The 18,987-nt window shown below is 43.0% G+C and overlaps 1 protein-coding gene across 3 annotated transcripts in view; it reads right to left on the reverse strand.

Moving 5' to 3' along the window:
* PCYT1B (phosphate cytidylyltransferase 1B, choline) overlaps positions 1-18,987 on the reverse strand; it is a 1,139,653-nt gene that overhangs the window by 175,038 nt on the left and 945,628 nt on the right. For 2 of the 3 annotated variants that reach the window (XM_069637297.1, XM_069637295.1), the window contains one exon: positions 5,169-5,357. The exons of the other annotated variant lie outside the window; for it this stretch is intronic. In XM_069637297.1, the coding sequence (XP_069493398.1) occupies positions 5,169-5,357 (189 nt within the window). The remainder of the gene's footprint in view (positions 1-5,168; positions 5,358-18,987) is intronic. 3 annotated transcript variants of the gene reach the window in all.

The following is an 18,987-nucleotide window of genomic DNA, read 5'->3' on the forward strand; positions in this document are numbered from 1 at the left end:
TTTATTGTCTTGTGGTACGAGCCTGTCAATTGTATGTACTGATACATTATGCTGCTTATTACTATATTGGCACTATGCATTTTTTTGTTGCTTTGTCTTCATGCTCGAATCAATTTTGACTCTGCACTATGCACTTTATTTACTTTAGAGTTCCAATAATATTATGTGCTTTGACGTAAGCTTTGCATCATGTTGCTTTTTACCGTATATGGTGCCAGCAAAATTTGCACTATGCACTTTATCGATTGTTCGGCAAACTTGATATAGCAATCTTTGTTTGCCCAATATAATATTTGCTCAAGGCCCCAAATCGTATGAACATATGTGTGCTTTCCAAAAATTATATTGTGGCATGTACCAACGAAATATGTTCCACTATGCTCATATGTTTTGCCATTTTAATAATGAGGTGATTAATGTGCACTTCACTTTTTGAATTATTTCATCTTGGAACCAACTTAATGCAGTGGATATTTGTGGATTACTTGTTTTAACTCCATTCTGCTTTTTGATTACTTACGGTTGTGCAGTGGGGCTTTTAGAACAAAACACATGTGGGATTTCAGTAAGCAAAAATGTTTTTTTTGGTATGTTTTTAATTTATCCAAATGGCAAAACCATTGTCCGCATGCCATTCTGCGTATGTTGTTTTAATGGACTGTTACCTCATTGATCTTATATGTTCTAAGATGTCTACCGACCTGCCCACACTACGTCCTTCATCTAGCTGTTAGTAGCAGACATAGCAGTAGGACTATTGTTTGTCCTTTTATTACTGCAGTCTGCTTTGCATCCTCACATGTGAACAAGCGCCGAGTGGTGCGCAAAACGCGTCTTGTCTAGCAGGATCTGCTCTATGGTGTCCTGCCTCTGTTGATCTTTTGTCACAGACCTACTGCTTGACACTATGCCTTTTTTTAAATAATAAACAGCATGTTATTTAACACGAGCTGAGTCGGATTTTTCATCTCTCTGACCCTTAATTGTGGAGACTATTGTGTTTGCCTGGAGTGCGGTTTGTTTTCCTTCTTTTTTTGTGTATATATATACAGGGGCGTTGCTAGGGGGGGCTAAGGGGGCTATAGCCCCTGGTCTTTTGGTTGTAGCCCCGGATAGAATCTCAGGAGCTACAGCCAAAAGACTAGCTAGCCCCCAGTCCCAACAGTTCTGACATCAGCTTAGCCCCGGGTCTTTTCCAGACCTAGCAACTCCCCTGTATATATATATATGGATATATATATATATGAAAGGGAAAGGTAGACTGGAAACCCAGTCTAAAATGTAGCAGCACTCCAGAAAATGCATAAAGCGTGTAGATGGAAAGAATCCGATCCAAAACCCCAGCCTAAGTTGCTGTGCAAAAATAGTCCTTTATTATTCCATGGTTGTGGACAAACAAGGAAGGCAGCAGCAAAATACACAAAAACGACGCGTTTCGCCCTACACGGGCTTCATCTGGTTTAAATGTAAAAGAAAGAGGACTGTGCATTTATGGATACCACTTAACTTAATAAGTACATCATCTATGTTCTTGAAACAAATACACTAGCATACTGTTTGAGAGGGTTCCTGATGTTTACGAATACCTCCATTTTGAAAAGGGCACACAAATGTTAACATTAAAAGCGCATTGGTATAATCAATGTATAATACATATATTTCCATTGTCGCTAATCTCAGCTTTTATATGAGTAAATCTTGTGCAAATAGATTTTGGCCATCAAAATCTCAGTAACATTTTTGCATGATATTTTGAACTAGATACACTCATATATCAGTGTCTTGTAATTTACACATTTATACTTTGATAACAACAAAGCAGATAAAGTGCATAGTCCTAATGTTAATTAAAATATATCAAATGATTGACACATATATATTGCACAGAAAATAGGCAGTATTTACCCCTTGCGGGCGCCGTAATTCACATGCATTCATATTTGTAAATGAATTACCATTAAAATACATAGTAACAGTATGGTCTATCTGATTGTCTAGGAATCATCCCATATGGGTGATTCATGACTAAAGTGTGGTGCAGTGTGCAAATACAGGGTTATACTGACCATTTATATATTGTACTCTGATTTTATATGACTGTGTCGATGGTCCACATGTCGGCTATTGAATACATTTAGAATTTAAAATGCATAGGACAAATACAGGGTTATACTGACCATTTATATCTTGTACTCTGATTTTATATGACTGTGTTGATGGTCCACAAGTCGGCTATTGAATACATTTGGAATTTAAAATGCATAATGCCAGAATGGCCTCATTGACTATTTAGAAATCAACCCAAGTGGGTGATTCATAATTAAAGTACTGTGCAATGTGCAAAAATGGAGGTCATGGTGACCAATAATAGGCAATTAAATACCCTTGCGGGCGCCTATGTTTTTATATCTATAGCCGACATACTGGCAGTGAACCCTTGCGGACGCGAGAGTCTAAAAGTTAGTACATACTTAAAAATCGACCTCTATAGGTGTTCTAAGCATAAGGTGCAATACATTTCTATTGTTCAAGATATATATATTAAAATGCATCATGCTATATAAACTATTCAGACCTTGGATATTAGATTTTAGTTATGCATTAAAGTGCAATGTGCTATTTCTTCAATAAGTCTCATGCCTACTGAGTGCCAGTTATCTATTAAGGTGCATTATTATTTTTCATTAAATTCATAATTTGGCTGGTCGATGTTGACATGTCTCAGTCCAGTATGTGTGACAAATCTGGCAAACCATTATACTAAGTGCTCTAATATTGTAAAAAAAAAAAGGGTAATTGTGCATGTGATGAATTATAAATATTATAGACAAGTGCAAAATGCAGTGCAAAAACAAAGAAATATGTCTTAAAATCAATTCTGAGGTTACTAATAAAAATTGAAATCTAAATAGGAAATTCATGAAACAAGATTAAAAGATAAGCATGTTATACTAATAATCCTGAAACTGCATACATTGTCAAAACTAGGCTTTATTCCAGAGGTTTTTTCATGAGAAGCTTTTCAGGCTTTGAAACTCCCTTCAGTCACATTAGTCCCCCCACAAATACATAAAGTTCTTCATCTCGGTTATGACCTCCAGGAAACTTTGTAATGAAATCTACTATATATCTTGATTTTGTTTATCTAAGTTTCCGAAGTCTGTCGCCTCCTCTAGGATGTGATAGCACAGTGTCAATTACAAAGTATTTCAATGAGCTTATGTTACCTTGAGGTGGATCTTCAAAATGTTTAGCAAGGGGATAGGACATATCCCGATTTTTAATTGCCCGTAAGTGTTGTAAAATGTGTAGCCTTGCTTCCAATTTTGTGCTACCCACATTCCACAGGTCACAGGCGCATGTGATGACATAAATTGCATACTGAGTGGAACACTTAAGATCCTTTTTGATTACGACTTCAGTTTTTGTCCTGGGATGGATGTATTTCCGAGTATCAATTCCAAATCGGCATGCCTTACATTTGGTGCATGTGGAAAACCTGGGTGCACATTTGGTCAACCAATTGGTTGTTGTTTGTTTATTTGTAGATAAAAACATGCTAGGTGACAATCTTGTTTGTATCGAAGAAGGCTTCCTATAAGTAACTGGCATTTATCGGTAAATGATGACTAATGTTCTTGTCCCTTTTGAGCAAGTGCCAATGTTTGTTTAAAATTTGCTTTGTTTCTTTTGCTCCTGAGTTATACATTGTAATAAATTGAATGACATCATCTTTCAATTGTGTATGTTTCTCTGGTGTATTTCCTTTGACCAGTATCATTTCCCTGGTTTTGGTACTGCTACGGTCATGTGCTTTGCTTATAATATCCTTTCGATATCCTCTTGGTAAGAATCTTGTTGCTGATCTTTTGGCATTCATTTCCCAAACTGTCTTCTCACTGCAGTTTCTTTTAATTCGCAGGAACTCCCCGTAGGGGATACTGTTTTTCGGGCAAGTAGGATGCGCACTGGTTGCATGTAAGAGACTGTTAGTGCTGGTATCTTTTCGGTGTAATTTTGTGGTTATAGCACCTTTTATTATTTTCACTTTGATGTCCAAATAAACTACCTCTGAACGATGATGGTGTTCAGTTAATTTGAGATTAGCATGTTCTCGATTCAGACTGTCGAAGAAAAATATACAGTCATTTCCCATTCCATGCCAAATGACAAAAAGGTCATCAATATACCTTTGCCACAAAATGATCTTGTCGGTATGTCTTTTTTGGTCTTCGTTATATATATATGTCGTATATCAACATATCAAATGCAGCTGGGAGGTCAATTGTCATGAGCTGGTCTCTTTACCCTACATAATGCGTGATTGTTTAAACGTGAGATGTGAGCATGGGCTATATTTGTGTCCACTATATTGCAAAATATGTGATTACAATAAAAGAGGATCTTTTCAAAGTGTATATTTTCACTCCCTTAATCCGTCTAGTAATTTCTGTATGTAAAACAATTATATTTTGAAAGATGATTGAGCAGATTTTGCTGTTGTTGAGCTTATCGCGTACATCATCTCCTACTTAGAAGGTAGCTGCCTGTGTGCTACCCCCTTGGTCAATGCCCTATTGATGCTAACTCAGGTGGTTTTCATTTTGGATCAGTGGTGGAAGTGGGCGGGAGCGGTTGGGAGCAGTGCTCCTCTACTTTTATTTATTATGTTTTACTGTTCCTATACTTTTATTTTAAAAATAAATTGTTCCAGAATGGTTTCGTTTTAACATAAAAGCGTAGGAAGAAGTTGAAACTTGCACTTTCAGTGTAATGCACTGAACGTTCCCGTAAACAGCAGGCGCATGAGTTTGGGAGTTTGTATTGGGCATGGGAGAGGGCGGGTGATGGGGTTTGTGGGGAGCGGGGGCAGGCCAGTAGGAAACATAGTTCCACTACTTCATTTCGTACACTTCGACCACTGTTTTAGATCCGAGGGAATGTATGAGAATTCAGAAAAAATGCACACATACGCAAATGTCTCGGGAGGATAGCTCAGTAGGCAATGTGCTCGCCTTGGAAGCAAGACAATATGGAGCACCACAGGTTCGATCCCTGGGTCCACGCTTAGAAACCTGTGAGTATTAAGCGCGTTATAAATATCATATCATAAATACGTGGTTTTATCTTTGAGTGACATTTGCAAAGTATTGATTGTGAGTACATACCCATGTTCCATCGGGGCCAAACAACTCCAGAAAGTTGCCTATGAACTCTCTTGATTTCTCTTCCCACTTTTGAATGAGGTCATGGCTCTTTTCTTCCACTTTATAAACAAACTCTTTCGATTTCTCTTCCACGTTCTTAACTTTTTCCTTCATTTTATCCACCTGGTTTTGAAACCGATATTTCTTCTCCTGACAAAATAATGCACAGTATGCAACAAAATCAGGTTACTTTTGCCTTCTATCAAATGTCTAAATACTATAGATAGCCCACGTATTCATAATTTTACAAGAGTCCCATGGTTTGCCAGCAACCTCATTCACCCAAAGAGTCAAAGAAACCACTGTTTTCATGTTGCATTTGCAATATGCCAGCTCCCCATTTTTGCTTTCTGACAGCTTGGCTTTTCACATTTTCAATACATCAAATAGATAGTCATTGCATACTAGCTAAAAGATGTGTCCTCAGCACACAAAGGGATATGTTCAGTTGAGATGAGTGGTGATAGAATGCTAGTTTCTATTCAAATAAATGATATGGTCCTTGGGAGATCCGTAGAAACACATGGTAACTTAAATTAGAGTTCCGTTTTTCTTTTCCGGCGCCGAAAGCAAGTGGGAACATCTGCCGGTGAGTGCCTCCCCTTGCCCCTCTCCTCTTAGTTTCCCTTTCTCTCCGTGCCTGCTCTGTCTGTTTTATGTATTTTTTCCCCTGCCCACTCCCTCCAGGTCTGTTTATTTTCCCTGGATCCCCTTGCCTCCACTAGCCTGCCTCCCTCTCCCCTGCCCCCCACCTAGTCCTGTGCGGATAGGCCGCTGCGACCCACGTGGCTGGAACAGCAGCCCAGCATGGAGACCACTCTCCATGCTGAAATACACAGAACTCCTTTTCCCTGCACCGAAAGCAAGTGGGAACATCTGCTGGTGAGTGCCCCCCCTACCCATCTCCTCTTAGCTTCCCGGTCTTCGCCTGTTTTATGTATTTATTTCCCCACCCGCCTCCCTTCTACTGTCTGTTTTATTTACTTATTAATTCCCCAGCCTGCTCCCTCATCGTCCATCTGTTTTAAAATTAATTTATATCCTCTGCCCATTCCCTCCAGCTCTGCTTATTTATTTTCCCTGGATATCTCCTGCCTACCCTAGCCCGCCTCCCTCTCCCCCCGCCCCGATCTGTGCGGACAGGCCCACTGCGACCCATGTGACGGGAACCGCAGCCTAGCATGGAGACCAGTCTCCTTGTCTCTGTGCCAAAAGCAAGTGGGAACATCTGCTGGTGAGTGCCTCCCCCTGCTCTTCTCTTCTTAGTTTCCCCTTTCCCCGTGCCCCCTGTGTCTGTTTTATTTATTAATTTCCCCACCCGCTCCATCCTGCTCCATCTGTTATATTTACTTATTTATTCCCCCACCCGCTCCCTCCTTGTCCTTCTATTTTATTTATGCATTTATTTTCCTTGCCCGCTCCCTCCGGCTCTGCTTATTTATTTTCCCTGGATAACCCCTTGCCTCCCCTGGCCCGCCTCCCTCTTCTCTTCCCCCCACCCTCTCCAGTCCTGCCCGTATAGACCAGCTGCGATCCACGTGGCCAGATCAGCAGCCCAGCACAGAGATCACTCTCAAACAGAACTCCTTTTCCCTGTGCCGAAAGCATATGGGAACATTTGCTGGTGAGTGCTTCCCCCTATCTTCTTGGTTTCCTCTTCTCCCCTGTGCCTCCTCCATCTGTTTATTTATTCATCCCTCCGGCCGCTCCTCCGCCGTCTATTTTATTTATTTATTTTCCCTGGCCGCTCCCTCCAGCTCAGTTTATTTATTTTCCCTGGATAGCCCCTTGTCTCCAATGGCCTGCCCCATCTTCTGCTTCCCCCGGCCAGTCCTCTGCAGATAGGCCAGCTGCGACCCATGTGGCCGTAACAGACTACTTTAGACTCTTCCCCAGGGCAACCAGTCGGCTAAGGGCCAGAGTCAAAAGGCAGCTCCTCTGGACAGCTCATCTCCACATTTCCCTTGTTCAGCCATGGATGTCCAACGAAGTACCCTACTGAAACAACTAACGTAAGGTGGTATGGGCAGTAAACAGAGCCATTACTGTGATCATTTAAAATCCCGTCACTCCTTCCTTCATTACCACCATCATATGAAATCTCTTTGTAGATTACGTGCTGCACCCCATAGATAGTCCAATAGATGTATTGGTAGTTATCTATGTATTGTGCATAGCTGTATTTTGGGGGTAGGAAACGTATTGCACTTAGCTGTATTTCTGGAATAGGAAAGCTGTCACACTCAGATGGATTCTGGGGGTAGAAAATGTATTGCACCAAGCTGTATTCTTGGGGTAGGAAATGTATTGCACTTAGCTCTATTTTGGGAATAGTAAAGGTGGCACTCAGATGGATTCTGGTGGTGGAAAATATATTGCACCCAGCTTTAATTTGGTGTAGAAAATGTATTGCACTTAGTTGGATTCTGTTGGTTGAAAATGTATTGCACCCAGCTGTAATTTGGGGGTAGGAGAGGCATCGCGCTTAGATGGATTTTTGGGAGTAGGTAAATGTATGGCTGTAATTCAGTGGCAGGAAATGTCGCATTTATATGTATTTTAGGGACAGGATATGCATCGCACTTAGATGTATTTTAGGGACAGGAATTGTGTCGCACTTAGATGGTTTTTGGGAGTAGAAGATATTGGGTAGGTCAACACATGGGTTGCGTTCAGAAGAAATTGTGTAGACTAGCAGATGTATTGCATGTGAAGAACTGTGAAGGCTAGCACATGTACTGCCCTAGAAGAAATTTGGAAGGTAGCACATATGTCGCACGGATGCATGTAGGTTAGACTGATTTGAAGGTGGGCAGTGTGCTGCACTTAGATGGACTTGAAATTTGGCACTTGAGTTGCACTTTATAATGTTAGGCTGTCCATTGCGCTCAAAGATATATGATGATAACCTATTGTAAAAAACCTGAGGGTATTTTCCCCAAACACCTCAAGAATCCCTTATTCAGGTGGCCTTCACACAGCCATCGGTGTTGGATCCAGTTCCTGGGGGTGGACCAGTGGGGGAGGATCACCTGGGAAGAAGAACCCGGGGTTATGCTCAAGAGAATACCACAGGTGAGACGCGGTACCATCGCAAAAAGGATGGTGAGGGGAATGAAGTCTCTGAAGCTTTTATAAGCTATTCCCGCTCATCCTCTCTTCCACTCATTGAATCTCCCCTACCCAAAGGTAAAGCCAAAAACCCATTCTCATCTCATAAACTTGTTAAGAACCACAACTCCCAGAATCCCGCTTTTCTTGGTTCCTATTGAAATACTCCTGATCACTCTTCTCTTCTCTTATACTTTCCTGAATACCAAATACACCTCAACAAAACCCAATCATTCCCGTCCTCTGATTATCATTTCCTGCAATCTCAACCTGTTAAGACAAAACTCTATAGTTACCACAAATCTCCCTGTTTGTCTATAGACAATAATTCTGGTCATTCCAGTTTGTTCCACACACTTCACAACTCTCAGCCTTCCGAACAGACCCAAAATCCCTAGCAGGAGAAAATACTACAACACCTTGTCCTCTCTATACCCATAGTATATTCAAAATCTCGAACTTTCACCTTTGCGATACAAACACCTGTAGACAACGGACATGTAATAGGACGGTTTACCTGACATGTCATGACATGAGGGTCAGGTGATTGACTTGAATCAAGCACACCTGATGGCCCTTTCCTTTCGCCATAGGGATAAAAGGTGGAGCAAGAGAGACCAGTACGAGCAAGGCAAGTACGGCTGACAGCCTGACGAAGCGGCTAATCAGGCAAAGAAGAAAGGCAGCAAGAATCGAGAGGGTGGCGTGGAGAGAAGTGACCTTGCCTTTTTCGCCCCAGACCCGCGGAACCTTCATGTAAGAGAGCCGAAGACCGCAAACAATAGCACAAGTGTCTTGCAGCAGATGTCAACGGTACACAGGGCAAGCCTACGCAGACAAGCAATAGCGAGGGAAGCTCCAATGCCCCTGGTACCAGCCTTGACTCCCGGAAAGCCAAAAGTCAAGTGGTTCATCACAGATTGTGAGTCGAGGGGATAATCAATAAGAATCGGGCTGTGTTCAGTGAGAGAATCACAAAGTGGCAAGTTTTAACCAAGTTTAATGAACTGTGAAAAGAACTGTAACAAGTAATGAAGGGGAGACCAGCTTCAGAGGGTAACCAGCACCAGTTGGGTGCTAACTCAAGACACTCTGGTAGAGCCCCATATGAGAGAAACTATAAATACTAGAAGGCCATAGGAGAGCCAGCGGAATAGGTCAAAGGGTCAAGCAAAATCTGTGTACAATCAAAAGTCTTTGATCTATAAACTGTGTGAAAGCAAGGGAAGTAAATCCAGCAGTGAGAGGAAACAAGGGAAGTGAATACCCCATATGAGAAAGCAAGGGAAGTGAATCCCGCAAATACAAGCAAATGTGAAGTTGGTAAGTGTTCAAGCCCGACGGAGGGAGATCCAGGGGTTAAGCTTTTGTCCAAAAGTTCATTGAAAAAGAACTGTCATACAATTTGTGGAATGAGATATGTAGGAAGGGTCAGTGCCCAGAAGAGGGGGACCCAAGGGTGAAGCCATCACCCTTAGTGAAACTGTGGTAAACAATTGAGAAATTATTATTATTATTATTATTATTATTATTATTATTATTATTATTATTATTATTTATTGTATATGGTAAATGCAAAGAGATACCTTTACAATATCATGATTGCAATTACATGAGTATCATAAAAAACTTATAAACAAATGAAACATTCATCAATAGAACCCAATAATACCAATACAACTAAAATCTCAATAAAATCTTCCCAAAAAATGTAAAACAAAGGAAGCACATTTTTGACACAAACATACAGCAATACAGAAAGCTCTAAATAGAAACAGTTTGTCTCGATAACACATCATAATATGCTTCATTAGGTAGATACAAAGTTCATCTAATCACCCCAAAAAAATTGTCGATTCAAGTATCAGAAGCTAAATGACTAAGAATCTTCTCTTTTCTCATTACAGTCTACTTTATAGTAGTTTAGTCTTTCATCCAGCAGTTTACCTTCTAAGAACCTTATAAACGAAGTTAAAGAAAGGGTCAGAGATTGGCTCCTTCCCCACATACATCTTTGCCACAAAGTTTATCTACTTAGTCCTGAATCTGAGAGTAGATAATCACCAAGTATTTGTTTTCTCACAGGTTCAAAAGAAGAGCAGTAAACTGTCAGATGCTTTAATGTTTCTAAGGCCTTCACTCCAACACAGAAGCTGCATTGTCCAGCATTTACTTTGTCTTTTGGACGGTACCAAATCATACATTTTTCATTGGTTTGAAGTTGGTTCAGACGGAATCTTAGATAGATGTGTCTAGCTTTATAACAAGGAAACCTCTCCAGATACTTGGCATGTTGTCCCCACTGACGTGTAAATGTAGCATATTCATAAAATGCTTTGCTTTTATTGATGTTGTCCACCAAAACACACCAGTGAAATTGTTGGAATTTAAGTTTACACGAAGGAAGGCCCAATATTAGATCTTCTTTAGATATCATCGTTGCGGATAATATAAGATCCATTTTAGTTTTAAATTTCAAAATCGACAGAGGGGATTCTTTCATGATCATAATAGCCAAATCTTTATATAGTGAAGCAGGCGGTGGTGATAACATTTTTGCATAGTTGGAAAGAAGACGCCAATGCCATTTCACTGATAAAGGTAATAATCCTAGTTCATAACAGATAATCATGTTAGGGGTGGATAGAGCAAGTCCCAGCACCTTTTTCCACAACATTCCTTGTAATACATCCAATGTTTCTTCCATATCACATAGACATATATCTAGGGAATAAAGAAGAATAGGTTCTATTTTTTGGAGATAGAACTTAAGATTCGGAATGAGAGAAAATGTTCCCAGTCTACGAAAGATAATCCGCATCTGGGAAGTAAGAGGTTTAACTTTATCATTGAGTACTTTCTTCCAGCGCTCAATAGAATATGGCGTAGCTAAGTTATATCCTAGATAACGCATAGAGGGAATCTTAGGAATTAAAATTTCTGTTTAAGCACCAGTCAAATTTTACCATCTTTTTCCTTCCGTCTGAAAAGGAGATAATAAAAGACTTTGTTGGATTCACTTGCAAATTATTTTTTTTGGTAAAATGTAGAATAAATTCAATTTAGTTTGTAAACCGAACGGTGTGCGGTCAAAAAATAGTAGGTTGACGGCAAAGCTAAGCCAATTAAGAATAAGGCCACCTAACTTGACCGGAAAAATGACTGCCTTTTCCAACCCTTCATCAAGATCTAATAAATAGAGGCTAAACAGGACTGCAGCCATATTGCAGCCCTGTTTTAGCCCAATTTCCATGGGTTTGGGATCGGTAATTGCACCTGCCCTGGTCAGTCATACGCTGTATGCTGTGTCCTGATGCAAGGAAGTGATAATGGCAACCAAATTGATAGGAAAGCGTTACTTCACCATTTTTTCCCATAGTAACGGTCTGATAACAGAGTCGAAGGCTGCTGTCAGGTCAAGGGCTGCCATGTATATCGGTCCTGTATTGGAATATTTAGTATGCTGATGTAAGTGTGCAATGATAGTAGCATTCAGTTGGCATCCCATATATTTACGGTAGCCGACATGAAATTTTGACAAAATGAAAAATGTTGAGATGTGCGATTGAATGGATGTTAACAATAAGGTAGAATAGATCTTTGTGGAAGCGTCCATCAGTGCTATCGGCCTAAAATTAGCCGGGTCGTCAATAGCTCCCTTCTTGTATACTGGAATAATAATGGCGGAACGCCATGAGCTGGGAATAATTCCTGTTAGATGAATCGCATCAAATTTTATTTTAAATATATCGGCCCATAATTCCGGGTTGGCTTTCACCAAGCAGGGTGGAATTGCGTCAGGCCCCGGTGCTCGAGAGCCTTTTGAATTTATAATAGCCAGACGAATATCATTAGCGTCCCACGGACATTTTCCACCTACTAAGTTAGATGCACAAGGGGCAGGCAAATTTGCTTTTTATAAACTCTACCCAGCACCCACGAAGGTTCTTCAATTGAGTCCAAAATCCCAGTTACAGTTCTAAGTATGCCCCACACACTGTCTCAAATCAGTTTTTAGGAGAAGCAGTAACATTTTCCGGTTATCAGTCAAATCAATTTCATATTTTAAGGATTTTAATTTTCTTAGATGTATTTGTGAAATAGATTGTTTATGGTTAAGATATAAATGAGCTTCGTAGTTGGATCGCTTGAGTTGTCGTAGATGCTTCCGTTTCTCTTTTTTTTAGGTTCGCCACCTTAATGTTAAATTGGTGTCTATGTCTATGGAATGTAGATGCCAAACTTTCTCTAATTATTTGTGACATATAAATACAAATTCTCCAGGAATTGATTGATTCAGCAATAACACTTTGAATTCCTCCTTGATTCACTCCCAAAATAAAAAGACGGTCATTATTAATCTTCAATACAATTTGTGACATAATTTTGAGTTCCATTTAAGGGATAGCCGAGACCGATCAAATTCAATCGTGTTAATATTGGATTTAATTCAAACATGCCCAGATTTAGATGGAGTAGTGAGTTCAAGGCGAAATGATCACCATATTGCAAGTCACAAATTAGTATTGGGTCAATCATACCTAGTAGCTAATAGCACCATGGCTACCTCCTACCTCTTAATGAGGCCCATAGTCTATCATGGACATGCAGGGCCCTCTAGACCAGGTATGCTGATATGAACTGCTTGCAAAGGGAGCCAATTGGATGTCCCATGATAGAAAATAGTCAACCCATCTTCATCCATTTATCAACGAAGTCTGAACATGTCTCTGTTTACCTGTACTGGTCTCCTTGTTAATGGCCAGACAGGTAGCATTAAAATCTCCTCCAATCAGAATACAAATGTTAGAATTTGTAGACAATACATTTTCAAAGATGGTACTAATCTGATTGGTGAGATTTTCAAAAGGGATCTTATTGGGATTCCAATATAAATTGACGATTAAGAGTCTCAATGTATTAAATTTGAATGGATGAATGTCTACTGCTACAAAGGAATCCTCAGCACCCACTAAAGTGGATGCCATCCTGAGATTTTTGTCAATAAGAATGCCGAGTCCACCAGACGGGCAACCGAGGATCCCCCTTGTTGCTGGCTGATAATGTGTATGGTATCCTTATAAGGGAAAGTCACCCTGGACATTGTTTCTTGGATTAAACAAATGTCTGGGCGGGAAAATTAATCAAATTTAGCTGACAAAGAGCGCAAATTGCCTAGACCACATGAATTCCATGAGAACAAGGACAGAACAAATATCTCATACTAGTGTTTTTCCTTATTTAGCGACGCCGGCGCCACATTACTTTGCCCTGCACCGGCCATTCCAGAAAATATTGCTGCAAAGCTCATGGACTGTTTGAACAAATCCTCTGTTAATTGAGGCAGGCTACCCCCAGATATTGAGTTCACAGGCGATTCTTCCTTTGTTGTTTTGTTATTTGAACACGTCAGGTCCTCGAAGGCAAGAGACTGTCAAGTGAAACGAGACTTGGCCATCAACGGCCCTGATAGGGGTGGAAATTGTCACCCAAAGTCCATTCACAAGAGACTGTTTATTTGTTTTTGGTAGTTGAAGACATCAGGTCCTTGAAGGCAAGAGACATTCCAATGAAACGAGACTTGGCCCTCGACGGTCCTGAAAACTGCCATTGGAACTGTCGTCTCATGCTGGAGAAGCCTAAGACTGTACTGTGCTCCAAGATCCCTCCTTACCCCGTACTCAAAACGTGGAGAAGGGAGACCCAGGCTACTGCATCCTGACATCTTATTTGAGAACACTTCTTTCTTTTCTTGAGAACTATCCCACACCCCTTTTTTGTATTAGTTGTGATGATAGTCAATAGGTTTCTTAGTATAGGCCTTTCATTTTTGACACAACGCCACTAGGACTACCTTATTTTTCTTGTGATGGTCAACGCTTGCTCCCATCATAGATTTAGGTTTAGATTAGGCATTTTTCCAACCTGCATACATCATTCATTGTTCAGTAAACACCCTTGAACTGTGATCACTTGTGTCTGTCTTACTTGTTGCCACCATGAGTTCCTCACAATATCAATTGCACTTAGAAGATCTATAAATTAGCCATTGTAACAGTTAATGATATCTGCAGGTATCCTAGATACTGCACTAGAAGATGCCTGGTGGTAGCCTATTATGGAATTTATAAGATATAGGGCTTCATTAAAAGTGAGCCGGTCCAGAATTAAGGAGCCGGTAACTTTGTTACCGGCACCTTAATTCCAGGCCGGCTCACTCTGTGTTTGCCGGTACGGGCTATGAACTACCGGCAGGCATGATCATGCCTGCCGGTAGTTCAGGCCCCTACCAGCAGATAAATAACTGAAGCACCGGCACCGTTAACAACTGTATGGATGCTTCAGTGTTCCTATTCCCATGCCTTCCTGCTTGCCGCTCTTTTTCACCACTTAGCAAGCCCTGCCCACCTGGTGCCTTCCTGCTTGCCGCTCTTTTTCTCTACTTAAGGAGCCCTCCAGCCTCTTTTCCTTTGCAGGTGGGGAACAGGTGCAAGTGGATCTAGGTCACCTGGCCTAAGCCCCGGCTACCTGGTGCCTTCCTGACTGCCGCTCTTTTTCATCACTTAGCAAGCCCCGCCCACCTGGTGCCTTCCTTCTTGCCACTCTTTTTCCCTACTTAAGGAGCCCTCTTTTCCTTTGCAGATGGGGAGCAGGTGCAAGTGGATCTAGGTCACCTTGCCTAAGCACCACCCACCTTCTTAGCCCTAGATTTTCCTTCCTGCTCTTACCTATTAGATCAAGGGCGTCTCTCGCCCAGGCGTCCGAAGCAAAGGGCAGATGAAGAAAAGGGAAATTCCTGTTTGGACCTGTTCGGACCAGGAGGACTCAGGGTCCGACCCCCTGCTCCTGCAGGTAAGCATGCACCAAGTGTTACTCCCTCTGTTCCCACAGGCCATTCCCACCCCATCTGGTCCCTCCGTGATATTCCCTTGTGCCCCCACCATTCTCGCACACAGGTATTGCATCTACCCTGTTCCCACCTCACCCCTCTCAAGCCTACTTCTGCAGGAGTCTGTCCTGATAAATTCTGGTTTCACCATCACCGTCATGTGGCCAATGCTGGATTTGACTTTAATGGACTTCATTCATTCACGGTGCGTCACCCTTTCTCAACTCTCATGCTGAACTTCCTTTGCATCTTGTTCTGGTGGCCCTGAATCATGCTCTTCCGATCTTCATCTTGTATCCTGGCTTGCAACATTATGTGTTACTACTTACTTCTGCAATTGTATTCACTCTCCCCTGTTGCTTCTCCACTCTTTTGACTGCTAACTCTCTGTTCGCTCCTCCTTTCCCTTCTCCCTTTCCTATCTTACTTTCTTCTATGCACTTACTCTATCAGAATTGTCCCTGGACCTAGTATGAAAGTGATCTCGTCTGTCTCCTCCCACCTCCCCTTACTGGTTTTTTCCTCCCCACCCCTCCTCGAGCACTATCTGAAATGTCGTCAGGCCTAGTATAATAGTCGCTTGTTTTGTTCCTCCCCTACCTTTCTGCACCCCTCTCCCTCACCTTTTGTTTTGCTCTTGCACTATCTGAAATGTCGTCAGGCCGAGTACGATAGTTAATTTCATATCCTTACTGTTCATGGCCTGTAAGAATGTCATTGTATTTTCCCTTGTTCCCTCCCTTGCCTTGAAGCGCTTTGAAACACATTGGGCCTCATTACGCGGTGGGCGGTAAGGGATTACCGGTACCGGTAAGGGCACCGGTACCGGTAATCCCTTACCGCCCTATTACGAGTTCCCTTTGCGGGTCCTCTCTTAATGCCTGGTTTTACCAGGCGTTAAGGATGGGACCCGCAAAGGGACTTTGGTGCTAATAACGGTACCACAATTTGCAGTACCGTTATTAGCTCCTTCCCCATTCCCATTGAGCCCTATGGGGGCTCAAATGGGAATGGGGAAGGGCCCTGGTGAATGCGGAATTACCGCCCCCGCCAACCTTGGAATGGGGCGGTAATGGCTCCATTCACCAGGGCGGAGTCGGTATGGATTTGGAGGCAGCCACGGCGCTAATAGCGCCATGGTTACCTCCAAACTCCTAATGAGGCCCCTTGTGTTTAAGCGCTATATAAATAAACTATCATATCATATATCATATCATGGAGTTCTATTGGACTACATGGGATAGGAACTTACTGTTCCTCTGCCGCCTATAATATCTCAGTAATGCCGGGATGTTGGGCAGTGGAAACACTAAGCCGTCGTTGCCGGCAGGCCGCTGGTACTACCCTGTGTCCCTGGGCGCTCATCAGGACCTGATGGTTGACCGTGCAAGTTATGTTGTGAGGGTCTGGGGGGTTAGTAACAGTTGGGAAGGGTATATATTGTTTGGTTATATTTGTGGCACAGTGACAGAATTAAGTATCGCAAAGTGGAATTTAGAGAAGGGGTCTGACTCATCATCTTTGAGACGAATGATACAGTGAGTTGAAGATGGCTGAGTTAAACATGGTTACTATGCCCAGTGCCCGCTCCCACTACAAAATTAGCTCGGAAGGAGCAGCACAAGTGGAAGCATAATCGCGCGCAGCACAACAACGCTGCAAGAAAGCATATCAGCGCGAGTCTTCCTTAACTGAGCACTTACAAAAGAGGGGAGTGTCCCTATAAGCATACGAGTCCCAGGTAGGGCCAACTGGATATTGGATAGCCCACCACAGGCTCCAAGAAAAAAAAAGTCTGGTGCAGCCGCAAGCATAAAAAAAAAAAAAAAAAGGGGGAGGTTACCCTGGAAAGAAAAAGAACGCTTACAAGAGACTACAGTTTGTGAGTAGCCTCTAAACTCATCAATGATAGCATCTGACTAAGAAGGGGCGTGCTCAGACACCTATTTCAGGTACACAGGCACATAGCAACCTCACATGATGTCGGAATTTGAGTGGAGCGAAGAGGAGCAATCATTAGACCTGGCTGCCAGCTTCAAAGAGGTGCTTGGTAATTCCTTAGTCGATGCTGTGGCTCAAGGGGTGAGACCCCTGCAGGAAAGGCTGGAGACCCACGAAGCAATGCTCAACCAGCCAAAAGATAGCACCAAGAGGACAGAGCGCACGCCCTCCAAACCCTCAGAGTCAGGGTCTAAGGGAGTACTCAGGCCCGGAAGAGGAAATCCTCTCACGACCCCCAGGGCCCAGTGGAAGGGGTGAAAGAAAAGGCCCCAGAGGTTGCCGACACCTTCGCAAAGCTCAAAGAAGCATATTTGTAGCGTCAGGCAGTGCCAAGCCTCACGTCCCCCTCCCCAGGGGAAGAATTTGAAGGGGGAGATGACCTAGGCTCGGAAGAGGAGCCAGCAGGAGATGACCTATCCTCCCACGATGGGGAAGAGAAAGAAGTAGAGGATGAGGTCAAACCCAGCGGGGGAAAGAGAGCCCGCAAGGAGAAACACTTAGAGGAGGAGCAAGAGGATAAGTTCGACCCAGCTAGCAAACGAAACCCGAGGTCCTCGGTGTGGCAGCCATCGCCCAGAGTGGCGCAATACATGACCATAAGGCTGAGGAAGGCACTAGACAAAGAAGTCAGGCAACGCCTACGAGTGGAATGCCCCAGACCAGACCTGCCGGGGAAAGTGGCAGAGGCCCCAGAGTTAGACCCCAAGATGCTAACTTTTACATCCAAGACAAGCAAAGATCCCCGTAAAGGCATCGACAGGTCTTGAAGAGTTGCCAGGAGAAGTGGCACAGCGAGTAGAACGCTCGCTTTGACATCCGTGCAGAGCCTGCTTACGCAGGTTCGAAGCCTGGCGGGCCAAACTCAGCCTTTCATTCTTCCGAGCTCGATAAATGAGCACCACACACTGTGGATAATAATAAGAAGCGCTCAGATACCTGAGGGTTCGTAGCGCTATATAAGTGCCAAATTATTTATTATTATTATTAAGGTACTAGACCTGGCGGGTCTGCTGGCAAAGATTATGGACCTAGCGGAAAGGGAGAGAGACACAGGAGAAGAGGTAGATCCCGATGCCCTAGCAAGCTGGGCACAGAGAGCCGTCTGCCTATTCGGAAATGCAAACTGCGCCATCGCTTCAGAGAGAAGGAGAGGCCTACTGCTGAAAACTGACCCCTGGCTCAGGGTCTCCTTTTCGGCGAGACCTTTGGGAAAGAAATGGGCCACTTTGTGGGCACATATATGTAATTGGAGAAGGCGCAGGCCTCCATCCGGAAAATGTTCCTGAGCAGAGTTTTTGCCGGAACCGGCCACTTCAGGGGTCGCGTGGCTGCTCGAAACCAGGGAGGCAGAAGACCCCCTAATTCCAGGGCACAATACTGGGAGAACAGACAGCAAGATTCCTTCTTCCCCGCCAGGGGCCACTTCCCGAGAGGACGCAGAGGAAGAGGGAACAGCAGAGGCCAAGGATTCACACAAGGTGAGAGTGAGCCATTACCCTTCAGTGGGAGGGAGAACTGGTATGTTCTGGAGAAACTGGTGCGCGCTTTCAAGCGATGCATGGATTCTGCAAACCGTGAGAGATCTGCACTTAGAGTTCATAGAGACCCCAGTCCAAGCGTGCAGGCCACACCAACACCACCTAGCGCACGCAGAACAGGACTGCTTAAATCACGAATTGGCGCAGCTGGCGGGAAAGGACGCCATAGAGAGATGCCCAGGAATACCCAATTTCGTGAGCAATATGTTCCTGGTTCACAGGAAAGAGAAAGTACGGCCAG

Source organism: Ambystoma mexicanum, chromosome 7p, assembly GCF_040938575.1.
Source record: "Ambystoma mexicanum isolate Mex_15411 chromosome 7p, UKY_AmexF1_1, whole genome shotgun sequence".
NCBI lineage: Eukaryota > Metazoa > Chordata > Amphibia > Caudata > Ambystomatidae > Ambystoma > Ambystoma mexicanum.